The sequence below is a fragment of the Hippocampus comes genome, unplaced genomic scaffold (assembly GCF_001891065.2).
Source record: "Hippocampus comes isolate QL1 unplaced genomic scaffold, H_comes_QL1_v1.1 scaffold196, whole genome shotgun sequence".
NCBI lineage: Eukaryota > Metazoa > Chordata > Actinopteri > Syngnathiformes > Syngnathidae > Hippocampus > Hippocampus comes.
The window spans coordinates 413409-434899 of NW_017806173.1; the positions used below are offsets into that span (position 1 = coordinate 413409).

At 42.2% G+C, this 21491-nt stretch overlaps 2 protein-coding genes across 6 annotated transcripts in view; one reads left to right on the top strand and one right to left on the bottom strand.

Annotated features, from left to right (window-relative positions):
* Positions 1 to 14097, bottom strand: part of lrmp (lymphoid-restricted membrane protein) — a 26464-nt gene extending 12367 nt beyond the window's left edge. The window contains exons 1-17 of one of the 5 annotated variants that reach the window (XM_019896338.1): positions 14027 to 14097; positions 8133 to 8785; positions 7400 to 7504; positions 6567 to 6747; positions 6431 to 6489; positions 6213 to 6288; positions 4197 to 4355; positions 3988 to 4105; positions 3839 to 3889; positions 3688 to 3765; positions 3469 to 3525; positions 3014 to 3073; positions 2861 to 2925; positions 1370 to 1463; positions 1137 to 1283; positions 847 to 948; positions 212 to 363 (exon numbers count right to left, since the gene is read on the bottom strand). In XM_019896338.1, the coding sequence (XP_019751897.1) occupies positions 212 to 363; positions 847 to 948; positions 1137 to 1283; positions 1370 to 1463; positions 2861 to 2925; positions 3014 to 3073; positions 3469 to 3525; positions 3688 to 3765; positions 3839 to 3889; positions 3988 to 4105; positions 4197 to 4355; positions 6213 to 6288; positions 6431 to 6489; positions 6567 to 6747; positions 7400 to 7504; positions 8133 to 8766 (2138 nt within the window). In that variant the 5' untranslated portion in view covers positions 8767 to 8785; positions 14027 to 14097. Of the gene's footprint in view, positions 1 to 211; positions 364 to 846; positions 949 to 1136; positions 1284 to 1369; positions 1464 to 2860; positions 2926 to 3013; positions 3074 to 3468; positions 3526 to 3687; positions 3766 to 3838; positions 3890 to 3987; positions 4106 to 4196; positions 4356 to 6212; positions 6289 to 6430; positions 6490 to 6566; positions 6748 to 7399; positions 7505 to 8132; positions 8790 to 9178; positions 9230 to 9581; positions 9636 to 9655; positions 9721 to 14026 lie in introns of those variants that run through there. The other 4 variants (XM_019896340.1, XM_019896339.1, XM_019896341.1 and 1 more) reach the window with 4 other exon arrangements.
* bcat1 (branched chain amino-acid transaminase 1, cytosolic) lies at positions 10064 to 16596 on the top strand. The gene is made up of 11 exons (XM_019896359.1): positions 10064 to 10202; positions 10650 to 10709; positions 12550 to 12744; positions 12813 to 12923; positions 13335 to 13454; positions 13517 to 13677; positions 13759 to 13901; positions 14042 to 14127; positions 14275 to 14415; positions 14619 to 14693; positions 16073 to 16596. Exons 2-11 carry the CDS (start codon positions 10662 to 10664, stop codon positions 16109 to 16111), a joined length of 1119 nt encoding a protein of 372 aa, XP_019751918.1. The 5' UTR covers positions 10064 to 10202; positions 10650 to 10661; the 3' UTR covers positions 16112 to 16596.
* The last annotated feature ends 4895 nt before the right edge of the window (positions 16597 to 21491 follow it).

Genomic DNA, 21491 nt, shown 5'->3' on the forward strand with positions numbered 1-21491 from the left:
TTTCTTTTTGTGTGTGAGTATATGTGTGTCTAATTGGACATTTTTGTGTCTATACCATGAAAAGTAAGTAAACGATACACACGCACTCATTCAGGGAAGCTAACTTATCCAAACATAGTCATACTGAAGCCCGGGATTGTTGGCTCCGGCCCAACCAGAGTGAGGCGGGCCTCTTTGAGGTCATCGCGACAAACAGAAAAATGACAGTTACCTGACTGAAAGGTGCAGGATCTCTGTTCGTGACCTCCTCACATTACTGGCCATTTTGACCAGCTCCTTCTCGATGGAGTCGGTGTACTGCGCGAGCTGGTCCAGGCTTAAGGCCCAGTCTTCTCTTGTCGCATCAAGTGCGACCTGTACCGCCTGGTGAAAGACAAGAACCACACTGGTTGAAAGACTCTCTCAGGCCGGGGTTGTCCACCTCACACCTAACTGTGACAGATTATTTCGAGGGCCGTCAGCTGACTCCTCTGAGGAGCCTTCACTTTTACTGGCACTCGACTAATGATGCCCTTGCCATTTGCGGGTTTACTGCTGTATGGCCGAACGTGCCTAATGAATGCAGTTTGGCAACAAAGCTGGAGGAGGAGGGCGGGGGCCAAAAGAGGAGGCTCGTCAAGAGCGAGCGAGAAGGGGTGCGGGCTGTTTTCACGCTACAACAAACAGCTTTGGATGGGACTGGCGAGAGAGTTATATAAGAGAAGCGTGTGAAAATGTGTGGGGAAACAGAACTATGAAGTGATGGAGATAAAAAAAAGTGCAACAGGTGGACGCCGACAAAGACTATGCCAGCATGAAGCAGCGAGAGAGCCAAGACCTAAGAAGGGACAAAATACCGAAAGTCACCTCAAGACTGGCGTCTGTGGTGCCCCCTGGTTTTGAGCGGTCACTTAGTAAGGCTTTCAGCGTGGACACAACGGTGTTGGTGTCTTGTCTGAAATCGGTCTTCTGCAGGACACCGATACAAAGAATGACAAATATTTGCACTGGAAAGTTAAAAAAAAAACATTGACAGCGACTAAATAGTTCTGAGCGATGAAATTCATACACGCCGAAATCATATTTGGAAAATTGCACTGTGTGTATAAATGGTTGAAATGCCCTTGGGTTACCAAGAACTCATTCCAGCCGATTACCAGTTTGTTCAGCAGTTTCTGGAACTCCAGAGCCATGATATCAGGGCTGGGTCCGTGCATCATCAGCAGCACCTCTCTGTCCAGGGTCTCATCCAGTGGCGAGGCAAAGCACACATTGGTGGGTAAATGGTCAAAGCCATAGACAGACTAAAGACGAGAGTCACACATTCACGTAAGTCGATTTGAATTTCTAAGTGCAACACTGGCGATGGACGCATATATGAAATGCTGACCTCCAGTGGTGACTGAGCCAAAGCCAGCTCTGTCTGCAGGGATCCTGACGCGCTCTGGTTCAGCCTGTAGGCTGCCGAAAGAGAGACTCCAGTGCTGTTGAGAGTCAGACATTGATAAAATTGATCATACTCTCTTGATCAGGCAATCAAAAAGAATTGGAATCAGTAAATACGCTATCATTGCTTCTTGACCATCTTGCAAACAGTAAACAACATGGGCAGTTAAATGAAGTCAAATCAGAATGAATGAAACTGCATGTGGTGTTCCCCAGGGATCAATTCCCAAACGAGTATCATTTATTTTGCATATACTGTGTAAATGATATCTGTCAGGTATCAGTTCCTCAAATGTGTACTTTTTGCTGGTGATACCACTCCGCCTTGTTCTTTGAGTGATTTAAGTGAGCTGTGTCTTGTCTAGGGAACCCAAGACAATGAAAGACTTTGCACAACGATCAGATTCATTTTAGCTACATTGGGAGTGATTTAAGTGAGCTGTGTCTTGTCCAGGGAGGGAACACAAGACAATGAAAGTCTTTGCACAACGATCAGATTCATTTTAGCTACATTGATGGAGAAACACCATCGACAGATCTGTGATGGAGCGACTCCCCAAGCAGTGGTAGTTCTGCCCCTCTTATACCATTTTTTTTCCCTTCTCGGGAGGGGTTAAAGCTTGACATACAGAAAAATTACAATCTAGCATAGCAACGAACTTGCATGGCAACACTGACAGACAGCAGGATGAAGTATGACGCACACCCTTGCACAGCAACCAACTTTGCATAGCAACACTTAACAAATAGCATGATCAGCGGATACAATGATACAAGTTAACAGTTAATCGTAACAGTTAACAATGTTGAGTGTCAAATTCCCACCACAGCTTCCGAATAAAGTACGAGCAGAATTTAACACTTTGAAACGATGGTTTGAAATCAATATATTAGCTTTTAAATATAAATGAAACAAATGTATATTATTTGCATACTGTCAGACTCGATCAAATCACGATCAATAATATCACGGTAGAAATAGTAACGTCAAATCATTTTTGGGGTGTTATTTTTTATTATAACCCTTGCTGGAAGCCACATTTCCGCAATAACAGGTAAAGTCGATTGGGCGGGCTCCACTGGAATTCAGCATCAACATCTGCGCTGACGTCAGGTTGCACCAAGGCTTCAAACGAAAAAGTATGACGCTTAACAATCTGAAGTTGGTTTGGATAAAACTTTTGTCATCCTCCGCAGCCTCCACTGAATAAAGCTTCTCTTAACGCCATGACCATGTCTTGCCTCGGCTTTTGCACTCATACCTAATCTGATAGCAACAAGGCCTAAGCCTCCACTGAATCAAGTTTCTCTTAACGCCATGCCCATGTCTTGCCTCGGCTTTGCACTCATACCTAATCTGATAGCAACAAGGCCTTAACCTGTGTGGTTTGCCCAAAACCTTGGGAGCCTTGCAAAATGAAAACCTAAAACTCACCTCAAAAGGTCTTGATGCATCACCTGCATGTGGCTCTCCAGTTTGCTCTTGTCGGCCCTTAGTAACTGAAACAAATCGGCAAATACGTTCAAAAATGTTGTTGCGGAAAAAGCAAAAATGATCGGAATAGTTCATAGATATTAAAACACTGACCTCCGTGATGGAGGAGTATTCCTCGACTGCCGCCTTGAGCTCGTCTATCTGTCTGCTCTTCTGTGTAAACACATAACCCAAAAATATTGAGTGCGAAAAAAACAAAACAAAAAAAAAAAAAGGTCTACATTTGGCAACACCTCAGATAGGTCAGCAGTGAAATAAATCAACCAAACTGAATAGGGCACTGACCTCTTGGATAAGAGATTCCTTTTCAGTGATAACCGTATCGAAAGAGTGAATCTGCACCTACGAACGAGGACATAACCGTTACACAACCAAGCAGCATTTATTGAGTCACGCGTGATGAAGAAAATATTTTTTTCAAAAACCAAAAGATGAATAGGAGTACGAAAGCAGAGCAACATACAGTGCAAAAAAAAAAAAAAAAAAAAAAAAAAAACTCAGATAGGTCAGCAGTGAAATAAATCAAACAAACTGAATAGGGCACTGACCTCTTGGATAAGAGATTCCTTTTCAGTGATAACCGTATCGAAAGAGTGAATCTGCACCTACGAACGAGGACATAACCGTTACACAACCAAGCAGCATTCATTGAGTCACACGTGATGGAGAAAACGATTTTTTTTTTTTTTTTTAAAAAGCAAAAGATAAATAGGAGTACGAATGCAGAGCAACATACAGTGCAAAAAAAAAAAAAAGATTGTGCTAACCTGAAGGTCAGCGTTAATGTCACACAGCTCCGCTATTCTCTTCTGAAGCTCGTCCATCTCCATGCTGACCTTGAAGTTCTGAGAAGCCATGAGAAGAGTGTCAGGGCATCACAGATTTGCTCTCATCTGCAAGCAGATCTGAAAATCTTACCTCGTCCTGGAGTAAAGCAATCTTTGCTATGAGATCTTGGTTTTCTCTCTCCTGGAACAAGGAAGCAGCTTCATTTTTGTCATCCTGGCGGCTTAATAAAGGCATTTTTCACAGTCGTGCGGGTATGTGAGCTGTCAATTTGGTCTGACCACGTGCTTGCTGCGCGCGGAGGCGCGAGCTCTGCCTTCCTCCGTGCAGCTCAGAGTGGCCTTCATTTCCTCCACTTCGTTGTGCAGCATCTTCTCTTTGTGGATCAGCTGCTGGTGACTGCAGAAGAGGGAGGGAGGGAGGGGGACAAAAAAAAAATATTGCAGCAGGAAGCATGCTCGTACTGTGGCGCCCTGTGAGGACATCTCACACTCTGGTCTGGTTGCGTAGCTCCTCGTTCTCATCCGCCAGCTTTTGGTTGCTCTCCTCCATCCCCTCCACCGCCTGTTTCAGCTTCCTCACCTCCTCCTGGAGCTTCTGGTTGTTCATTTGGACGTCGGCAAGGCAGTAGACGAGCTCTGATGTTTCACTTTAGAGGAGAGAAGACAATTATTTCAAAACACTGATTAAGTCTTAAGCGCCTGCCACTTGATGGCCAACTTGCAGTGGATTTCAAATGCTGCAGATAAAATGTGTTCGAAGTCAGGTTTTGGATACAATTTCTTGATTTTAATTCTGAAAACATTTAGTTGATGATATTGATATTTTAAATAATAGTAATGATTATGTTTCGTGACTAAAATCTTGTTTGGCATCAAGGTTCTTGTTGCTTTCAAACTTAGCTTGTAGCAGACGTGTGCACATTTTCAGCATGACGTCTTTGATCCACTGGCGAAAAAGACATTTTGATTCGCTTCTCTTTCATTTATAACTGCTTCAAACAACAAAGTGCATGCAGGAAAAGTGGTTAAGATTGCACGACTGTGTCTTATATGTAGTGTTGTATTATTTTGTCATTTTATGTTAACTGTTCTTTTTGATGGTGGCGCGGGCACCCGCAGCGGCTCCTCTTTTTGTCTGAGAGGGAAGAAATTTCATCTGTGCTGTTTGACGACAGATATTTTAAATAAAAGTAATGATTATGTTTCGCGACTAAAATCTTTTGGATTTTTGTTGCTTTCAAACTTAGCTTGTAGCAGACGTGTGCACATTTTCCGCATGACGTCTTTGATTCACTGGCGAAAAGGACACTTTGATTCGCTTCTCTTTCATTTATAACTGCTTCAAACAACAAAGTGTATGCGGGAAAAGTGGTTAAGATTGCACGACTGTCTGTGTCTTATATGGAGTGTTGTGTTATTTTGTCATTTTACGTTAACTGTTATTTTTGATGGTGGCGCGGGCACCCGCAGCGGCTCCTCTTTTTGTCTGAGAGGGAAGAAATTTCATCTGTGCTGTATGTTGCACATATACCGCATTTGACAATAAAGTTGTACTTGACTTAAAGGGGAAGAGGAAAAAGTGAACTACATGACTCAGCAGAAATGACATGCTAATTTCCCTGGATAGGCTGGAACATATCTCTTCTCTCCTGTTTTTCTTTTCAGCTGTAATCGTGTCACTCAAACCAACACAACTGGTCAGCAAAAAAAAAAAGTTTTTTCAAAAAAAAAATAATTTTTTAAAATGAATTGTCAAGGCTTTTTTTCCGCAATATTTTGAATCATATTTTTGAGGGTGTCTGCATTTCTGCACCAGGGCAAACCAACAACTGGTCAGCAAAAAAAAAGTTTTTCAAAAAAACAAAACAAACAAAAAAAAAACTTATTTAATTGTCAAGGCTTTTTTTCCCGCAATATTTCAAAACATATTTTTGAGGGTGTCTGCATTTCTGCACCAGGGTCTTCTATAGGACACCCTCTCATAAAAGTGCACTGTTGATGTTTGAGCCTGACAAATCAAATTAGATGATGGTTGATGACCTGTTTCTCGAAGATCAAAAATCTAAAATAAATGGTGAGTTTGGAGACAAATGTCAGTCCCTAAAATTGTTCTCACGACCCAATTCTGGGTCTCTAATTCGGGGGGGTCATGGTGAACGACTAGTTAGCGCGTCGGCCTCACAGCGCAGAGGTGCAGGGTTCGATTCCAGTCCGGCCTCCCTGTGTGGAGTTTGCATGTTCTCCCCGGGCCTGCGTGGGTTTTCTCCGGGTACTCCGGTTTCCTCCCACATTCCAAAAACATGCATGGCAGGCTAATAGAACCCTCTAAATTGTCCTTAGGTGTGAGCGCGGTTGATTGCTCGTCTATGTGTGCCCTGCGATTGTCTGGCAACCAATTCAGGGTGGCCCCCGCCTAGTGCCCGAAGACAGCTGGGATAGGCTCCAGCACACCCGTGGCCCTTGTGAGGATAAGCGGATGAGAAAATGGATGGATGGACCCATACAATTCTGCTCTTGACGCATCCCCTCCAAAGCCCTCCAAGCTTCCCGAGGTCATATTGAGCAGCATGGACCTCCTGGCTACAGTAATGGACAACACAAAAGACACCATCAATGTTGAGAACGTTGAGGAATAACACACACACACACACACACACACACACACACACACACACACACACACACACACACACACAAATCAGCTTATGAGACAAATATCCACCAGAAATGCTGTCTCTTGTTCTAGCTGAGTCCTCGGCGGGATATTCTGATGGTCCTTCACTATGGGATGCAACAGAGGAGCCAAAGTGAAACACAGGACTGTTAATGGGCACAGTGAATTGTCCTCATTCCTTTACCCGTTGTTGCGGCAGTCGTCAATCCACTCCCTCATGACAGCGTGATACGTGTCCAGGTCGATGGAAACGTCTTTGCGTTCGGGATCGAGCATGTTGCAGAGCTCCTCCAGGCCTTTGTCCTCGGAGGTGCGGCTGGTGGTGTGCCGCAAGAAGTCCACAATGTGAGACACGTACACCTTACCTAGAAGTAGTATTTGATCGAAAATAAATAAATAAATAAAACTCTTAAAATGACAGATGGTCAAGTATCAACACCAGGTATCGTATCGGGTGGAAATCAGGTGTTGTATCGGGCCGATACCGGGTATGTTAGCAGGACTTATTTTTGGGTATCGGGTACTTGTTGAGGCTGCTGATACTAGCCACTGATAATTCAGGTTGAAAAAAATGTTGCATGTTCTCCCCGGGCCTGCGTGGGTTTTTCCTCCGGGTACTCTGGTTTCCTCCCATATTCCAAAAAACATGCATGGCAGGCTGATTGAACACTCAAAATTGTCCCTAGGTGCGAGTGTGAGCGCGGATGATTGTTCGTCTCTGTGTGCCTTGTGATTGGCTGGCAACCGGTTCAGGGTGTCCCCCCGCCTACTGCCCGAAGACAGCTGGGATAGGCTCCAGCATGCCCCGTGACCCTTATGAGGATAAAGCGGATCGGAAAATGGACGGACATCATAATAGTGAATGCTCCTGTGAAGAAAGGCAGTCAACGCTCATCGGAGAGACAGATAGAAAACACGGCTGCTTAGTAAAACGCCGGAAACAATCCTTCCCGACCAGGAGTCCTCCACTGAAGCTTGGGGCACCTTGCTCGGTGTGCGCGTTTGTGTCGACGTTACCTCGTCGTTGTGTGTCACAAGCATGGAAGATGGTGTCGAGGAGATTCTCCTCGCAGATGAGGCTGACTTCTGCCATGTTTTTGCTCTCAGAGGCCGCCGTGTTTCCTAAGCATGAGCAAATATGAGCACATGATGTACAAAATTGCACCTCGGGGCAACAGTGACGATGGCCGGGAACTTCATATTCTGTGAAATTGTGGTGCGTTATGTAAAGTCAACCACGTTGTACTTGGTTGCCTTCGAATATCCCCCTGTTCGCATTTGCTTAACATGTTTGTAATCAGGCTCACTTTCGTCAGCTTCCTCATTATGACGTTGCTTTTTAGAGAACTGTCTCACACTCGGTGGTTGTTTCCCCACGTGTATCGCTTTACTTGTGCACGTTTACTGAGAGAACTACCAAGCAGTTGGATTCTGCACGTTGTTTTCCTTTACAAAGTTGAATTTGTTGGTGTGAAGAACTGACAATCACGCTGCAATAAACAGTATCAGATTCATTACACATCAATGTTTTGAGCTTTTATTTTCGGCTCACGCTAAAGCAAAAGTTAATTTTTATACTTCAACGACAGTTGTTTTAGGATAAGTATAGGAAAACATATTCGGAATTTCATTTCTTTTTTTTCCCAATTGAAAGTTTAAAATACACTGTCAATCAATTTGTTGCCAAATATAATTTGTATGTAGTTTCCGAGCTGGCTGGTTGTCAGATCTAAAATGCGTTTGTGCTTACCTCCATCTCCCAGCGACAGTTTTCTGACAACCAGAGCCGGGTAGGACAGCTCGCCCTCTATGGAGCTCCCCGTGTCGGCAGGGCTGAAGTTAAGGTCATAAGAGACGGTGCTGTGAATTGGGGTGAAGGTGCGAGAGAGAGCGGGCTCACCGCTTCCGCTCTCGGGCTGTGCCGAATGGGGCCCGTCTCGGGTGACCGTGAAGTACGGGGAGTCTTTGTCCTGTCCCGTGGGAGTGGAGCAATACTTCTGCCAGGTCCTGAATGGTTTTATTGCACTTCTATCAACACCTTTGCTCTCCCCAAGGGTACTTGTGATGGTGTATGTGGTGTTAGAAGAGGTTTTGCCTGCTGGTGTGGAAGGAGTGAATGATGGGAAGTTGCTCTTGTGGGATGGCGCCGAGTTCAGTATTCCGTCACTTTTCTCCTTGCTCCCGTGGATCCCTTTCCTCATGATGGCCTCCATCTTGCGCCTGAGGCCGCACTGGGGGCTATCGTAGCTGCTGGAAGACAGCTTGGGGATTTGGAAGGGGCTATTGGGCTCTCGGTCACCGCGCCACTGGTTGGTCAGAAGTTTGCGGCAGATGCTGTCCACCGGGTTGTGACGTCGCGATGCCTGGGGCGGGTAGTAGTCCATGATCAATTGAGGTTGGAATCTGGGGAAAGACAAGTAGGGTGGTTAAATACCTTTATGAATGCGGAACAAATGGAAAGACTACAGAGGTTTATGCATTGTGGGTCGTGTTTAACTTTTTCAATGAAAGAATTAACCTTCAGGGTCTCCACCTGGTCAACACAAACCCACACCAGGACTTGAAATCCCAACCTGGGCTAAAAACCTTTTAAAAAAAACTTTGATGAATTGACGCGACTATAACATAAAAGTATATAAATATACATACAGGTAGGCTAGCTATATTTAGCCCACTCTGTATATTCCACAGAATTGTGGACATTTAAACCAAAAACAATTGGATATATTATTTGCATTGGCAGTATCAACTGTTTGAAGGTCTTGAAATTATATAAAAAAGTTTGAATTGGATTACCTTGAATCACGATTAAATGGAGTTTTTAGAATGTGAAGTTATTTTAATCGTTGACAAGCCACGTCTGTACAATAGCGAAATACTCTAGATATAAAATAAATAGAATAAAAACACTACAAAATGATGAACGACGTTTAAAAAAAGCCATTAGGTACCAGGTGCGGATAATTAAAATTAATTCAGTTGACGCTCAAAAATAAAGTTAATCATATCGCATAAGAGACATTATTAAACCATTTCGCTGACATAGGACATTATTCGTTTACACAATTAACGACATAACTGCTGTATTTGCCATTTAAAGTGACCGTGAACGTTGGTGCGAAAAAAGTCAGGGGAGACATAAGTTTTTTTCCCAAGTTACCCACGCGGTTTATCAACGCAAAGAAATACAAATACAAACCTGAAAACTATTACACACACAAAAAACGTATCTTAAACATCTTTAAAAGACAAATTTACACAAGCTGTTTTCACCTGAACGAGCTCGATTGGTTAACAACCCCACTTCACGTCTCGCGCATGCTCATTGAAAGTTCGTGGCCACCCAGCAGGACTCAAAAAATAAGCAAACAGCGCCACTCGGTGTTCGGAAGCGGTAACAACAACATATTTATTTATTAATAATAATAATGACACCAAAATACAGACGATACAAAAGTAGGAAATCAGAAGTGATTGTAATAATCAGTACAAATAAAATACAAACAAACGAATAGAACATATACAACCGATGATGAATAGCGGGAAAACAACAAGCGTGACGGAAATTCTGCATTCAAGACAGCAAAACGTACAAATGTACGGAGCCTGAGAGTACATATGCACATTTGTACGGAGCCTGAGAGTACATATGCACATTTGGACGGAGCCTGAGGCTCCGTACATATGTAATTTAAAGACAAATATTTGCCCGTGCTTATGTTAATATTTTTCCCCAAGACTTAACTTCACCTGAAGCTCAAAAGTCTTGACTTGCAAATTCTTTCGTGCTTATCCAGTCCAGACGTCTCAGGTTTTGTGGGTAAGTTTTATCACACAAAAACGTTATGATCAAATACTTAGGATGAATAACAACAAATGATGAGCAGATGGTGAACAGCATTTCTGTAGATGATTAACAATATAATTTAATGACTACGATGGTTTTTAATTAATGTGTTAATATTACCACCCCTTCCCTCAATACGTGTTTATTTTGGGGGGAATTGGGAATATTGTTTTGCCACAATGAATAATTTCACTTTGAACTTTACTGGCTTCAGAGTAGAACCCCAATACAATATCGGTATGATGAAACAGAATTGACAAAAGTTTCTTACTTTGAATCTAATTATTGGTCATTTTTGTTTTTGTTTGGTATTTAGTGTAAAAAAGTTTGAGAACCACTGCATTAGCTCATTACATTTGGTCTAGTTAGCATTTGCTGAACAATTACTGACATAAAATCCATATTTGACAATTTCTACAGTGTTCTGTCATCATGGACACTTCAACAATGAAGGGCGACTGCAGCGTTCCAAGCTTCAAGGTACTTTGTTGCTTTATAGTGGACAAATACAGTTCATCACCTACCCTCAGTTGCAGCATCTTGATGATTCACATAAAAAAAAAATCCCAACAGTGGCTCCTTGTCGAGGATGAAGAATCTAAAATATCATTAAATACCTTGAAAGCATCATCCAGCTGTTTTATTTAGAAGTAAATCCATCAGAATCGGAAGAGATCCTCATTGTTGGGCAAAATTTAGGTGGTCTGGTCCTCCTCTCACTAGAATCCATTGCCCCAGCTCACACTAAGTAAGCGAGGCTTTCAGGTCGAGATTAGGTCACTCACACACCCACATTTATTTTCATTTTGTGTGAAGTTGTGTGCCAACTTTGTGGGTCGTCGTGTGGTTTGCTCGGAGACAACCCAACAGATAGTTCTAATCCCCGAGTAGTACAAAAGGCTCAGTGGGCCTTATCTACTTTCACCGCTCGCTCTCCTCCACACAGACACACACACACACTGGAAGAGAGACTACATGCTCATACAGTATTTATAGCCACTTAAGCGCCTGACAGCACAGTGTGTGAACGGAGGGATGCAGGTAACAGTGAGGAAGGATTATGACGCATACTAAAACGGCTCCTCATGTGTCATATCGTTCATGATGAGCAGACAACAGCATAAAAGGAAAAAAAAAACATAGGGAACACAGACACGATTTCATGGGATAAAATCTACACAAAACAAAAAAGTGCAGCGCTATGGGTCACTCATCAATTTATAATCCGGGATTAGGTTTGGAGTACCGTGTACGAGGAGGAAGGTCATAAGGGTTATGTCTAATCCATAGTCCGACATTATGGGGACACAGAGGTGGGATGATTCACATTCAATATCTTGAATCAGTAATTGCCAAAGTGTTGGCTCCCTCTTGTGGTGCCTTGAAACAAAACACTGAATTTACTGAGCTAAATGCATCACCTCAGTGGTCTTCATGTTTTTACTTTTTAATCCAGCTCAGTATATTCATTAAGTACAGTTGTGTTGCACTGAATTTTTAAGTACAATACGTTCACATGGAATCTTTTAGAACTGTTTGTATTCAGGTATTTTTTTTAATTTGCACTACATTATTAGTTTAAAATTAACAATGTTGATCCTGCCGGATTTTAGCACTGCTTTTGATAGAGCACACCATTCACAGACTAAAATATCTGTCTCTCCTCTCTGTGCACAAAAATGGGTTTTAACCTCCCTCTCCAAGATAAGTTTTATGGTAAGTTTACAAATATGCTCCCTGAAAGTATATGAAGTAATGTGGTGTGCCTCAAGGTTCAACATTAGGTCCTTTGTTGTTTCAATTATATATTGTTGTCCTGTGGAAAAAAAAAAAAACAAAAAAACAAAACAGGTGTCCATTTTTGCACGTTTTGGACATCACATTAACAACAATTAAAAGGACAAAATGGACAGAGCGAATTTCCACAGCTATATTGACAACCTGCATGGATGTACATCTCTTTGTCTCCTGATGACACCAGTCAAATGGATGCTCTTTTTTAGCTGTATCATGGACATCAAATCCTAGATGGCAGAGAACTGTCTTCATCTTAACCCAACAAGGCTGAAGTTTTAATCGTTGGTCCTAAGGCACAGAGAAAGAAACTTATTTCCCCTTTCTTTTGTATTAAAAGCCCCATATCATGAGTTTGACTGATTGATTTGAATTGAATCACGATTTGACTTTTTATTTTGCTTTACAGTGTATGAAAGTACAGTTGTAATGTTCAACGTGTGTCTTATATTAATCAAGAAGTTCAAGAATCACCGTATCGATGATGTTTGCATCCAAACTGAGGTGATATCTTGCATGTCTTTAGGCAGCAGAACTTAATATCAAGCTATCCATGGATCCAGTGAACCATCATGACGTGTTCACCTTCGGTACAGTCTTCACAAACCACATGCTGACCATTGAGTGGGACGCCTCTGAGGGCTGGCAGAGGCCCATGATTCGGCCTTTCGAGAACCTGCCGCTTCACCCGGCCTGCTCGTCGCTGCACTATGGCGTTCAGGTGAAGCGCAGTGAGCCTGGCGTGGACTTTAAAACGCTCCCAGTCAAATCTGACCTTCTTCTCCACAGCTGTTTGAAGGTCTGAAGGCTTACCGCGGGGATGATAATCGACTGCGTCTCTTCAGGCCAATGCTCAATATGGAGCGCATGGTCAGGTCGGCAAAAAGAGCTTGTCTACCAGTAAGTTGCATTGCAAAATGAAATGTTCTTATACAAATATAAATATGTGTGTGTGTGTGTGTGTGTGTGTGTGTGTTTGTGTGTGTGCGCGCGCGCTAGCCGTGGCCTTGGGTTAAATGATTGAAACTCAACACTTGACTGTCTTCGTAAAGATATAGTTGTCTGCCATCTACTATTTGATGCCCAGGATGCAGTTAAAAAGAGCGTCCATCGGACTGGCATCATCAGGAGACATAAAAGTGTACAACTGCGTGTTAATAGCGTAGCTGTGGAAATTCACTCCGTGCCTCCTAATGACACCGCCAAGATGGAGCATATATCAATTAAACATTCAAGTACTTAAAATGGAACCTTGAGGCGCACCACATGTTACTTCACAGACTTTCAAGGTACATGTATTTCCTCTTTCAGATATTTGAGCCATCAGAGTTGCTGGAGTGCATCAGGAAACTTGTGGAAGTCGACCAGGACTGGATTCCACGCTCAGACACAGCCAGTCTGTACATAAGACCCACATTGATCAGCACAGAGGTAAAAAGTACAGTATTCACAGGTTGTCAATCGATATTAAAGGATATTTGTTTGTCCTCTAGCCAATCCTGAGTGTACGAAAACCTGGCCGAGCCTTGCTTTTTGTCATCATGAGCCTAGCGGGTTCTTTCTATCAGGCGACGGCAAAAGGCCTTTCCTTGTGGGCCGACGCAAAGTACACACGGGCCTGGCAAGGAGGGACCGGAGATTGCAAGATGGGAGGGTGGGAAGCCTGCACAGTTGATAATTAGTGGACATTCTAATCACACAAATAAGTGTGATGTTATTTATTTATTTTTGTCAGGAACTATGGTGGCGGCCTGGTTGCACAGTCTGAGGCAGAGGACAATGGTTGTCAACAGGTTCTGTGGCTGTACGGCGAGGACCATCAAATCACTGAAGCGGGAACCTTGAATATCTTTGTCCACTGGATCAATGAGGATGGAGGTCAGCCCATCCTGACAGACACAATCATATGTATAATATTTTCCTGGACATTTATGCTTGCAATTATTTTTGTGTGTGCTCAAAATATGTTCACGGTGTGTTTTAACAAAATTGACTTTACTTACGTTTCCAATATGTAGAAGAAGAGCTTGCGACGCCACCCCTGAACGGCATCATCCTCGCAGGCGTTAATCGACAGAGCATCCTGGAACTCACCAGACAATGGGTAACACAAGCACATGTTTAACCCTTTCACGCACAAATAATGATAACCCGTAACCTGATAACCTGTCCATTGTCGTAACCGCTGTCCCTGAAAGGGTTCATTCGAACCTACTGCCCTTCACCTTCTCTTTTCCTCTCCAACATAAAGGGGGAGTTTAAAGTCACAGAGCGCTACTTGAACATGGCCCAGCTCTGTGGCGCTCTCAAGCAGGGCCGCGTCAAGCAGGTGTTCGGTTCCGGTACGGCCTGCATGATCTGCTCAGTGGGAGAAATCATATACATGGGAGAGGTGATCAAAAATCTATCTACACGATTCATGAATATAAATAAATGGAAACTACGACTCTTCTCTACTTCCCATACATATGACTTTATTGAATATTCCCAATATGTCTGACTATGAATTTTTTACACATATCAAAATAATTATCATAACAATGCTAGCTCAACAGTACAGGTATTTATATTTTTGTCTGTATGTTTTTTTTGGAGCACTTGCACATCCCCTGTCAGGACAAGAGGACACAGCTGAGCGCTCGTATCCTGAAACAACTCACAGATATTCAGGTTGGTGAACAACAGGTTTAGAATAATTTTAGAATGAATAAAAAATATCAAAAAAATAAAAATAAATAAAACAATTATTCATTCTAATTCTCTTTTTTTTTGTTGTTTTTTGATGGTTTTTATTTCGTTTTGACTTTTTTTTTAAAATTCAGTTGCAAATAGGTTTTAGAAAAAGTTTGGTAGTTTTTGTTTTTATTTGATTGTTATGAGTTTTCGTTTTTTTTAATGTATAGTGTGATTTTCGAGTGCAAGATAAAATAAAAAAATAGACACTAAGTATTGTCTGATTGGCAAAGTTGGCCATGACCACTCCCACAGCGATGCAGCACTCCCTCTCGCAGATCCCCCATGCCTGCGCTCGTCTGAGCAATTTTTTTTTTAACATCAACATACTTTTTAATTGCATTTCGAGGTCCACATAGTAACTGAATTGTTTTTTTTTTCTCCCTGGACCCAGCTGAAGAATGTCGACCAAACAAATTATGAACGTAGAATATTTGTGAAGTGAACTAAATATGTTTATTCTTCTAATCACTGTGAGGCAGGAGATGAAGCGCTCCATCTATCAATGCAGGCCTCACAAGGGATAAGCGTGGTGCTCGGGTGGCTTGTGAATGCCCCCCACCCCCCACCCCACTTGCACAATGTGCTTTGTGGCTTCAACCAGAGATAGAGGCCCGAGTGGCAAACTCCTGCGTTCTCTCATTAAGCCCGCTGTAATTGCACAAACCCAATTATTGCCTCAGCAATTTTATTATTATTTTTTTTTTTTTGTGAACTTCAAAAAGCCGAGATGCTGCAAAACGAAAAAGCCTCGGACAAGCGTGGGGAGGCTTAATGAACAATAAAATCGACCAAAACAGCGCGGCGCCTTTAAATCTGTTGACATTTCATTTGGAGGCGAGCGGCAACATTGTGCAACAAACAAACGAGTGGTCCGAGGCTGCGGATGAAAGATGGGTTTGCTAAGTCGCCCTTCCTGTTCCTTTTTCAAGTTAATTAGAAATCACATCCTTTTGTTTCCCCTTCGCATGCGTTTATTTACTTTCTCACTTGGACCATTAGAACAAATTTGCAGAATGAGAGGCAAATAATTGGATTTGTCTCCGCAGCTGTCACGGATTGGGGGAACATTTTGTCGTGATTGTTATTATTCCTTCTCTCTGTTGTGTCGCCTCGGTGGCCGAGTTGGCAGATTTGCTCAAGGGTGTTTAATTTCATTTTTTTTTTTTTTTTCCTAATTTGTGATTTGTTAGCAATTAAGAGGCACTGGGCGAGGGGGAACTTTATTGCTTAGTGACAGGAGTTTTGTTTGGACCCTGGAGGAAGGGGGAAAGTATCATCTCGCCAATTTTTTTGAGACTTAATTTGTCTTACAGTATGGACGCACGCCCAGTGACTGGACATTCCTGGTCTAACTGTCATCGTGAAGCCCGGAATGTGTGCAGTGACCAAGACGAACAGCGCTTAAAATAAATAAATAAATATTTCCAAAGTGCTTTAATGAAAAAAAGTTGGCTGTTATCTCATGCAATAATGCTTCATGAATTACATTCCTCCAACAACATGACTTCCTTTGTGTGTGTGTGTGTGTGTGTTTATCGCATCGGATCTGCTTCATGATTTTACTGAGTTGTTCTGCCGCACTTGTCTGCACTCAACATAAAATGAACCAAGCGGAGTTAGCCCACTCGAGTTCTCAAAAAGTGTAACTTCGCTTTTTTTTTTTTTTTTTTAAATCATTTGTTAATCAGCTCACATTTTTTTCCACAATTTACTGAATGATTAGTCAATTGATTCATTTGTTGAAAAAGTAGGATTTAAGTTAATTTCAACTTCTTCCTACTCCTTTTCAGAGTAGCAATATGCAACTTTTTAGTTTGGGATATTTATATTTTCGCCTTTTTTGGGGGCGGGGGGTTGTACCGCATTCAAAATGAAATGTTCAATCAATCAAAAGCTGGGCAACTGTTAAAAATAAAATAAAAATATTACTGAAATAAAGAAGTGAATATATACATGATGAAATTATTGGTTCAAGAATTTTAGCTAAATTGACCATCAATAAAATATTAATTTCATCCCCCAAAATCTTTATATATGTATATATATCTGAGGCGATTGCTCTAAGACTGCAAGGGAAGCTCAGCTTCCCCTAGAATGTCAAAAAGTACAATTGTGTGGACATGTCATTGACTAAATATGCGCTGCAACGCGCTCAACTTTTGTTCCGAATCAGCTTCTTATTACTGGTTACGACGCGACTCTTTTCGGATTCATTCCCACAGCTTCACTTTGCTTTAAATTGTGTGGACGCTGAGCGTCGACTGCGCGGACGCTGGGCGTCTCGAGAGTTCAGTGTAGGTTGTCCCAATGCATTGAAACGAGACGAGTCATTGGATAAATGCTGGTTTTGTCCCGCTAATCGGACGCTCAGCGTCTCTGGGAGTCTATGGACAGTGGGCGGAAGCTCAGCTTTCTGCATGATGATTGGGTGATCTGTCTGAGGCCGAATCTCTTTTTGATTGACAGCAAAATGAGCCAATCGCCGATCTTATGGTGAAGGCATTTTTCATTTTTTTGAAAACGAACGGAGAATAGAATTCACGTATAAATAAACGGACACATTTTATGATGTAGGCCGAAATTGAGCTTCCCCTCCTTGACAGACCAGCATCCGCCACTGAGAGATATATATATATATAAAATATTTTACCTGGCCTATTTTAAAGTTCCAAATCAAACATGGCCCCTGAGCACAAAAGTTTACACACCCCCGCATGAGATGAGGCAGTTGTTGCATGATAAAACCAAGCACTTCATTTTGAGCATTGCAGTTTGCTTCATGTAAATCGATGTCGTTCTGTCTGTCGTGTTTATGATTTAAAAAAAAAAACAAAAAAACAGGAACCCCCATTTGTCCCCCAAAACTCGTGACGATGCCCTGTCACTTCTTGTTAAGGCATCTGTGACATTCACGCAAGGGCACAAGGGAGGCGTCGGGGTGTAATTCGAGGCAAAGGAGCGAGTGAGAGAGCCAGGGAGAAGGAACAGGAAGAAGAGCGAGAGGAAAGATGGCACCCATACAGCTGCAAAGAGCGATGTTTGGCTCTGAGCATGTGCGGCCGCCCTTTCCTTGCTCCCTTCCTCCCTCTGGCCGGGGGGGGCTTGATGTGATTTGACAAGAACTGCGCTGTCATCTTGAGTTAGTCCAATTTGAAAGTCTAATTAATGAACTCAGCGCCACTTTGTGTCGTCGCCGTTGTCTTCGTTTCCTCTTCTCGGGCCTGTTTGTCTCCTATTTGCCTTTTCTTTACCCTTTGCTTCCCTTTGAGCATTGACTTGATATTTTTGAGACTCATTTTAAGGACCATGTACTTCTTTTGCCCTAAGAGTAGCGCAGTAGTACAACAGCTTGGGTGTAATTAGCAGAATGATAGTCTTACTAAGAATGTTTTTTTTTGTTTCCTACTTGTACACATACCAAACAGTTTTCTGTCGTGCATTACTAATTTACACTTTGCGCACTACTGTGTGACGACACACATCACTGGGTTTCTGACAGCGTCACTCACCAGGTTAGAACTTACCATTTAAAGCCACACACATTCAAAGTCGGAGACATAGGAATGTTGGACAAGACAATGATGTTGACCCCGAATGGACAAAATCCAGACCGGGACCTCAAACAATTCAGGCTTCAGCACACTATAGAAAGATGAGGGCACATTAGTCAAGTGGAACGACTGCAATTTTTTTCCCACGACTGCGTGACATTCCTTTAGCATGCTAGTAGTAGCACAACTCCATGTTCCTAGTGAGGAAAAACTGCACTGGTTTATGTCTGTGTGCTATTAGTGCTAAGTTGAAGTGCTTGGTGTTAACTAGCACAAAATCACAAGTGCATAGTTTTGCCTCACGAGTAATATGTCGTGTGCAAAAGCAAAAGGTACACACTTTTTACATGATATTTCATTGGTATATTAGTAGTCAACATGTAAAGTATCTCAAAAATTTTATCGAACAAATCCTTGACAGTTAAATACATTTATATTTGATCTGAATACAAATTTGGTGTTCGTGTTCCTCTAATTACAGTAACGGGGTAGCGAATAAGAGCTAATTTTTGAGTTTTTGCTTAAGGTACATGCTAGCCATGTTAGCAGCTATGCTCACAAGTCAACAACAAAATTAGCTATATAATTGAAATAAAAAATGTAATATTAGTGTGGTTTGTGGTAATACAAGTAACAGGGTTGCATTTGTATGAGATTTACACTCAACATTGCAGTGACGATGACAAAAAAAAGCAGAAGCGAGGATATACCCTCAATGGTCAGATTGGCAATTAGCTTGACTATGTCATTTCTGCTTCGTCGTGTAGCTCGCTTGTTTTTCTCTTCCATGTATAACTGCACTGGTTTATGTCTGTGTGCTATTAGTGCTAAGTTGAAGTGCTTGGTGTTAACTAGCACAAAATCACAAGTGCATAGTTTTGCCTCACGAGTAATATGTCGTGTGCAAAAGCAAAAGGTACACACTTTTTACATGATATTTCATTGGTATATTAGTAGTCAACATGTAAAGTATCAAAACTTTTATCGAACAAATCCTTGACAATTAAATAAATTTATATTTGATCTGAATACAAATTCGGTGTTCGCGTTCCTCTAATTACAGTAACAGGGTAGCGAATAAGAGCTAATGTTTGAATTTTTGCTTAAGGTACATGCTAGCCACGTTAGCTGCTATGCTCAACAGTGAACAAGAAAATTAGCTATATAATTGAAATAAAAAATGTAATATTAGTGTGGTTTGTGGTAATACAAGTAACAGGGTTGCATTTGTATGAGATTTACACTCAACATTGCAGTGACGATGACAAAAAAAAGCAGAAGCGAGGATATACCCTCAATGGTCAGATTGGCAATTAGCTTGACTATGTCATTTCTGCTTCGTCGTGTAGCTCGCTTGTTTTTCTCTTCCATGTATTTTAAGAGACACAACTTCAGATTCATCACTGCTAGAATTTAAGATGTGCGTGATACAACGAAATGTTTTCATCACAAGTAAGATGGAAACCAAATCACGCCAAGAATTCAGATTTAAAACTTTTGAGAGCAATTTGGTATTTTGAATGATATTTAGGTATCATCTTTACATGACTACTAACATTTTATCTCAGGGTGACTATCATTTACACAACGAGGGCTTGTTTCTGTATTTTGTGTGTGTATTATTTGAAATTTAAATTTAGGAATAGCCTTAAATTTAATAGTGACACTGGATGACTGCTTTTCATCGCCATGTCTGTGTTCACCAGAGGATGGCGCTAGCAGCAAACAAACCTGCAGCCACCCTAAAAAGAGAGAGTGGCGTGCACCTTTGGAGTCCTGCCACTCATGAAAGAAACCCAACGCAGAACTAATCTATTTCCATGCCCGTGTTAATCCACAACACATTGATGGCATCATTTAATCACCAAATCATCATCACCGTTATCACCATCTTACTGTCCTCCATTCTCGGATGCATTAATGAAAAATTACGTTTTTTTTTGGGGTGGGGGGTAAATAAGAGCTGGTGATTAAAAGAAGATTAACGCATGCCTTCACAGAGACAGAGAGAGAGACAGTGGTGTGATGGGTTTTGTTAACACGAGAGGAACACTGGGCGGCGGTTGTGTGCGCCTGACATGACATCAACGTTATCCTCCCCGCCGCTCATGTTATCTCTCTTGGCTTAGAGTTTTAGGAGACTTTTTAACAGCAGCGCTGCTTAAGAGCTTAGAGTAAATGGATGGACGGTTCGATGGATGGATGGAGATCAGACGCACGCGCACACACTCACAGAGAGATCAGTGTCACTCACACAGCTTCAGCACCAAAGCCTGATTTGCTTTGTGGTAAAAAGCTGTTTTAGTTCTCATCAGGGTTGTAATGGAGAAGCGCCGCTGTCACACACACATGAAGACGCACGCACTCTTATTTTCTCCCATTCACTCCATTTTAGGCAAGAGGGTGGGGGAACAAAGTTTCATGCTCAAGAGCCACTTTTGATGTTTAAAACTGACAGGACAGATGCGCCAGGACATTCGGAGATGAAGTTCACAAAAAAATGCTGAAATGTATAAAAACATGGAAAATAATCATTTTAGCTACAATACATTCCGAAATTTTATAGAGCACCCATCATACCACAAAGATGTAGTCCTCAGTGCCCTCTATTTTTCTTGCTCCTTTAAACGGCGTAGTGTTTTGCACCGTGGTCTCAGGTGGGTACACACACACCGCCATTTATGAATTATTCAGTGGTATGCCGAATATTTGTGTACATGTGTATCAAAAGGCAGAGATGTTAGTTCTGACTAATGCTCTCCAGGCCTGGCAGCTGGCACCGCGCTGTCTCCCTGCAGGTGGGAGTGACTCAAACACACACACACACACACACACACACACACACACACACACACACACACACACACACACACACCGAGTAACCCATTGCATGCTGACCACCTCAGCAACGTGCCAGCTTAGACAGGAAGCACGGCAGCCAACTGGCCGATGAACAACTTCTGCCTGTCCCGTCGAATAAAATGGGACATAGCATGACCCACATATCTGTCTGATCAATTTGATGTAAAATGCATGTTCAATAAGCCATTCACATATCAGCGATATTGATTTGTCTATGATTTAAGAATGTATATGCGGTATCAAATTTGGCATGTTTAACCCTTTCAGGGGCAGCGGTTACTACAGTGGACAGCTGATCATGTTATCGGGTTACAGGGCG

What these genes read in the sequence shown, in the direction of transcription:
- bcat1 (XM_019896359.1), top strand. Translation starts at nt 10,662, where the DNA reads ATGGACACTTCAACAATGAAGGGCGACTGCAGCGTTCCAAGCTTCAAG. An exon ending in CGCTGCACTATGGCGTTCAG is followed by an intron (nt 12,745 to 12,812) that starts GTGAAGCGCAGT and finishes TCTTCTCCACAG; the next exon opens with CTGTTTGAAGGTCTGAAGGC. An exon ending in CAAAAAGAGCTTGTCTACCA is followed by an intron (nt 12,924 to 13,334) that starts GTAAGTTGCATT and finishes TTCCTCTTTCAG; the next exon opens with ATATTTGAGCCATCAGAGTT.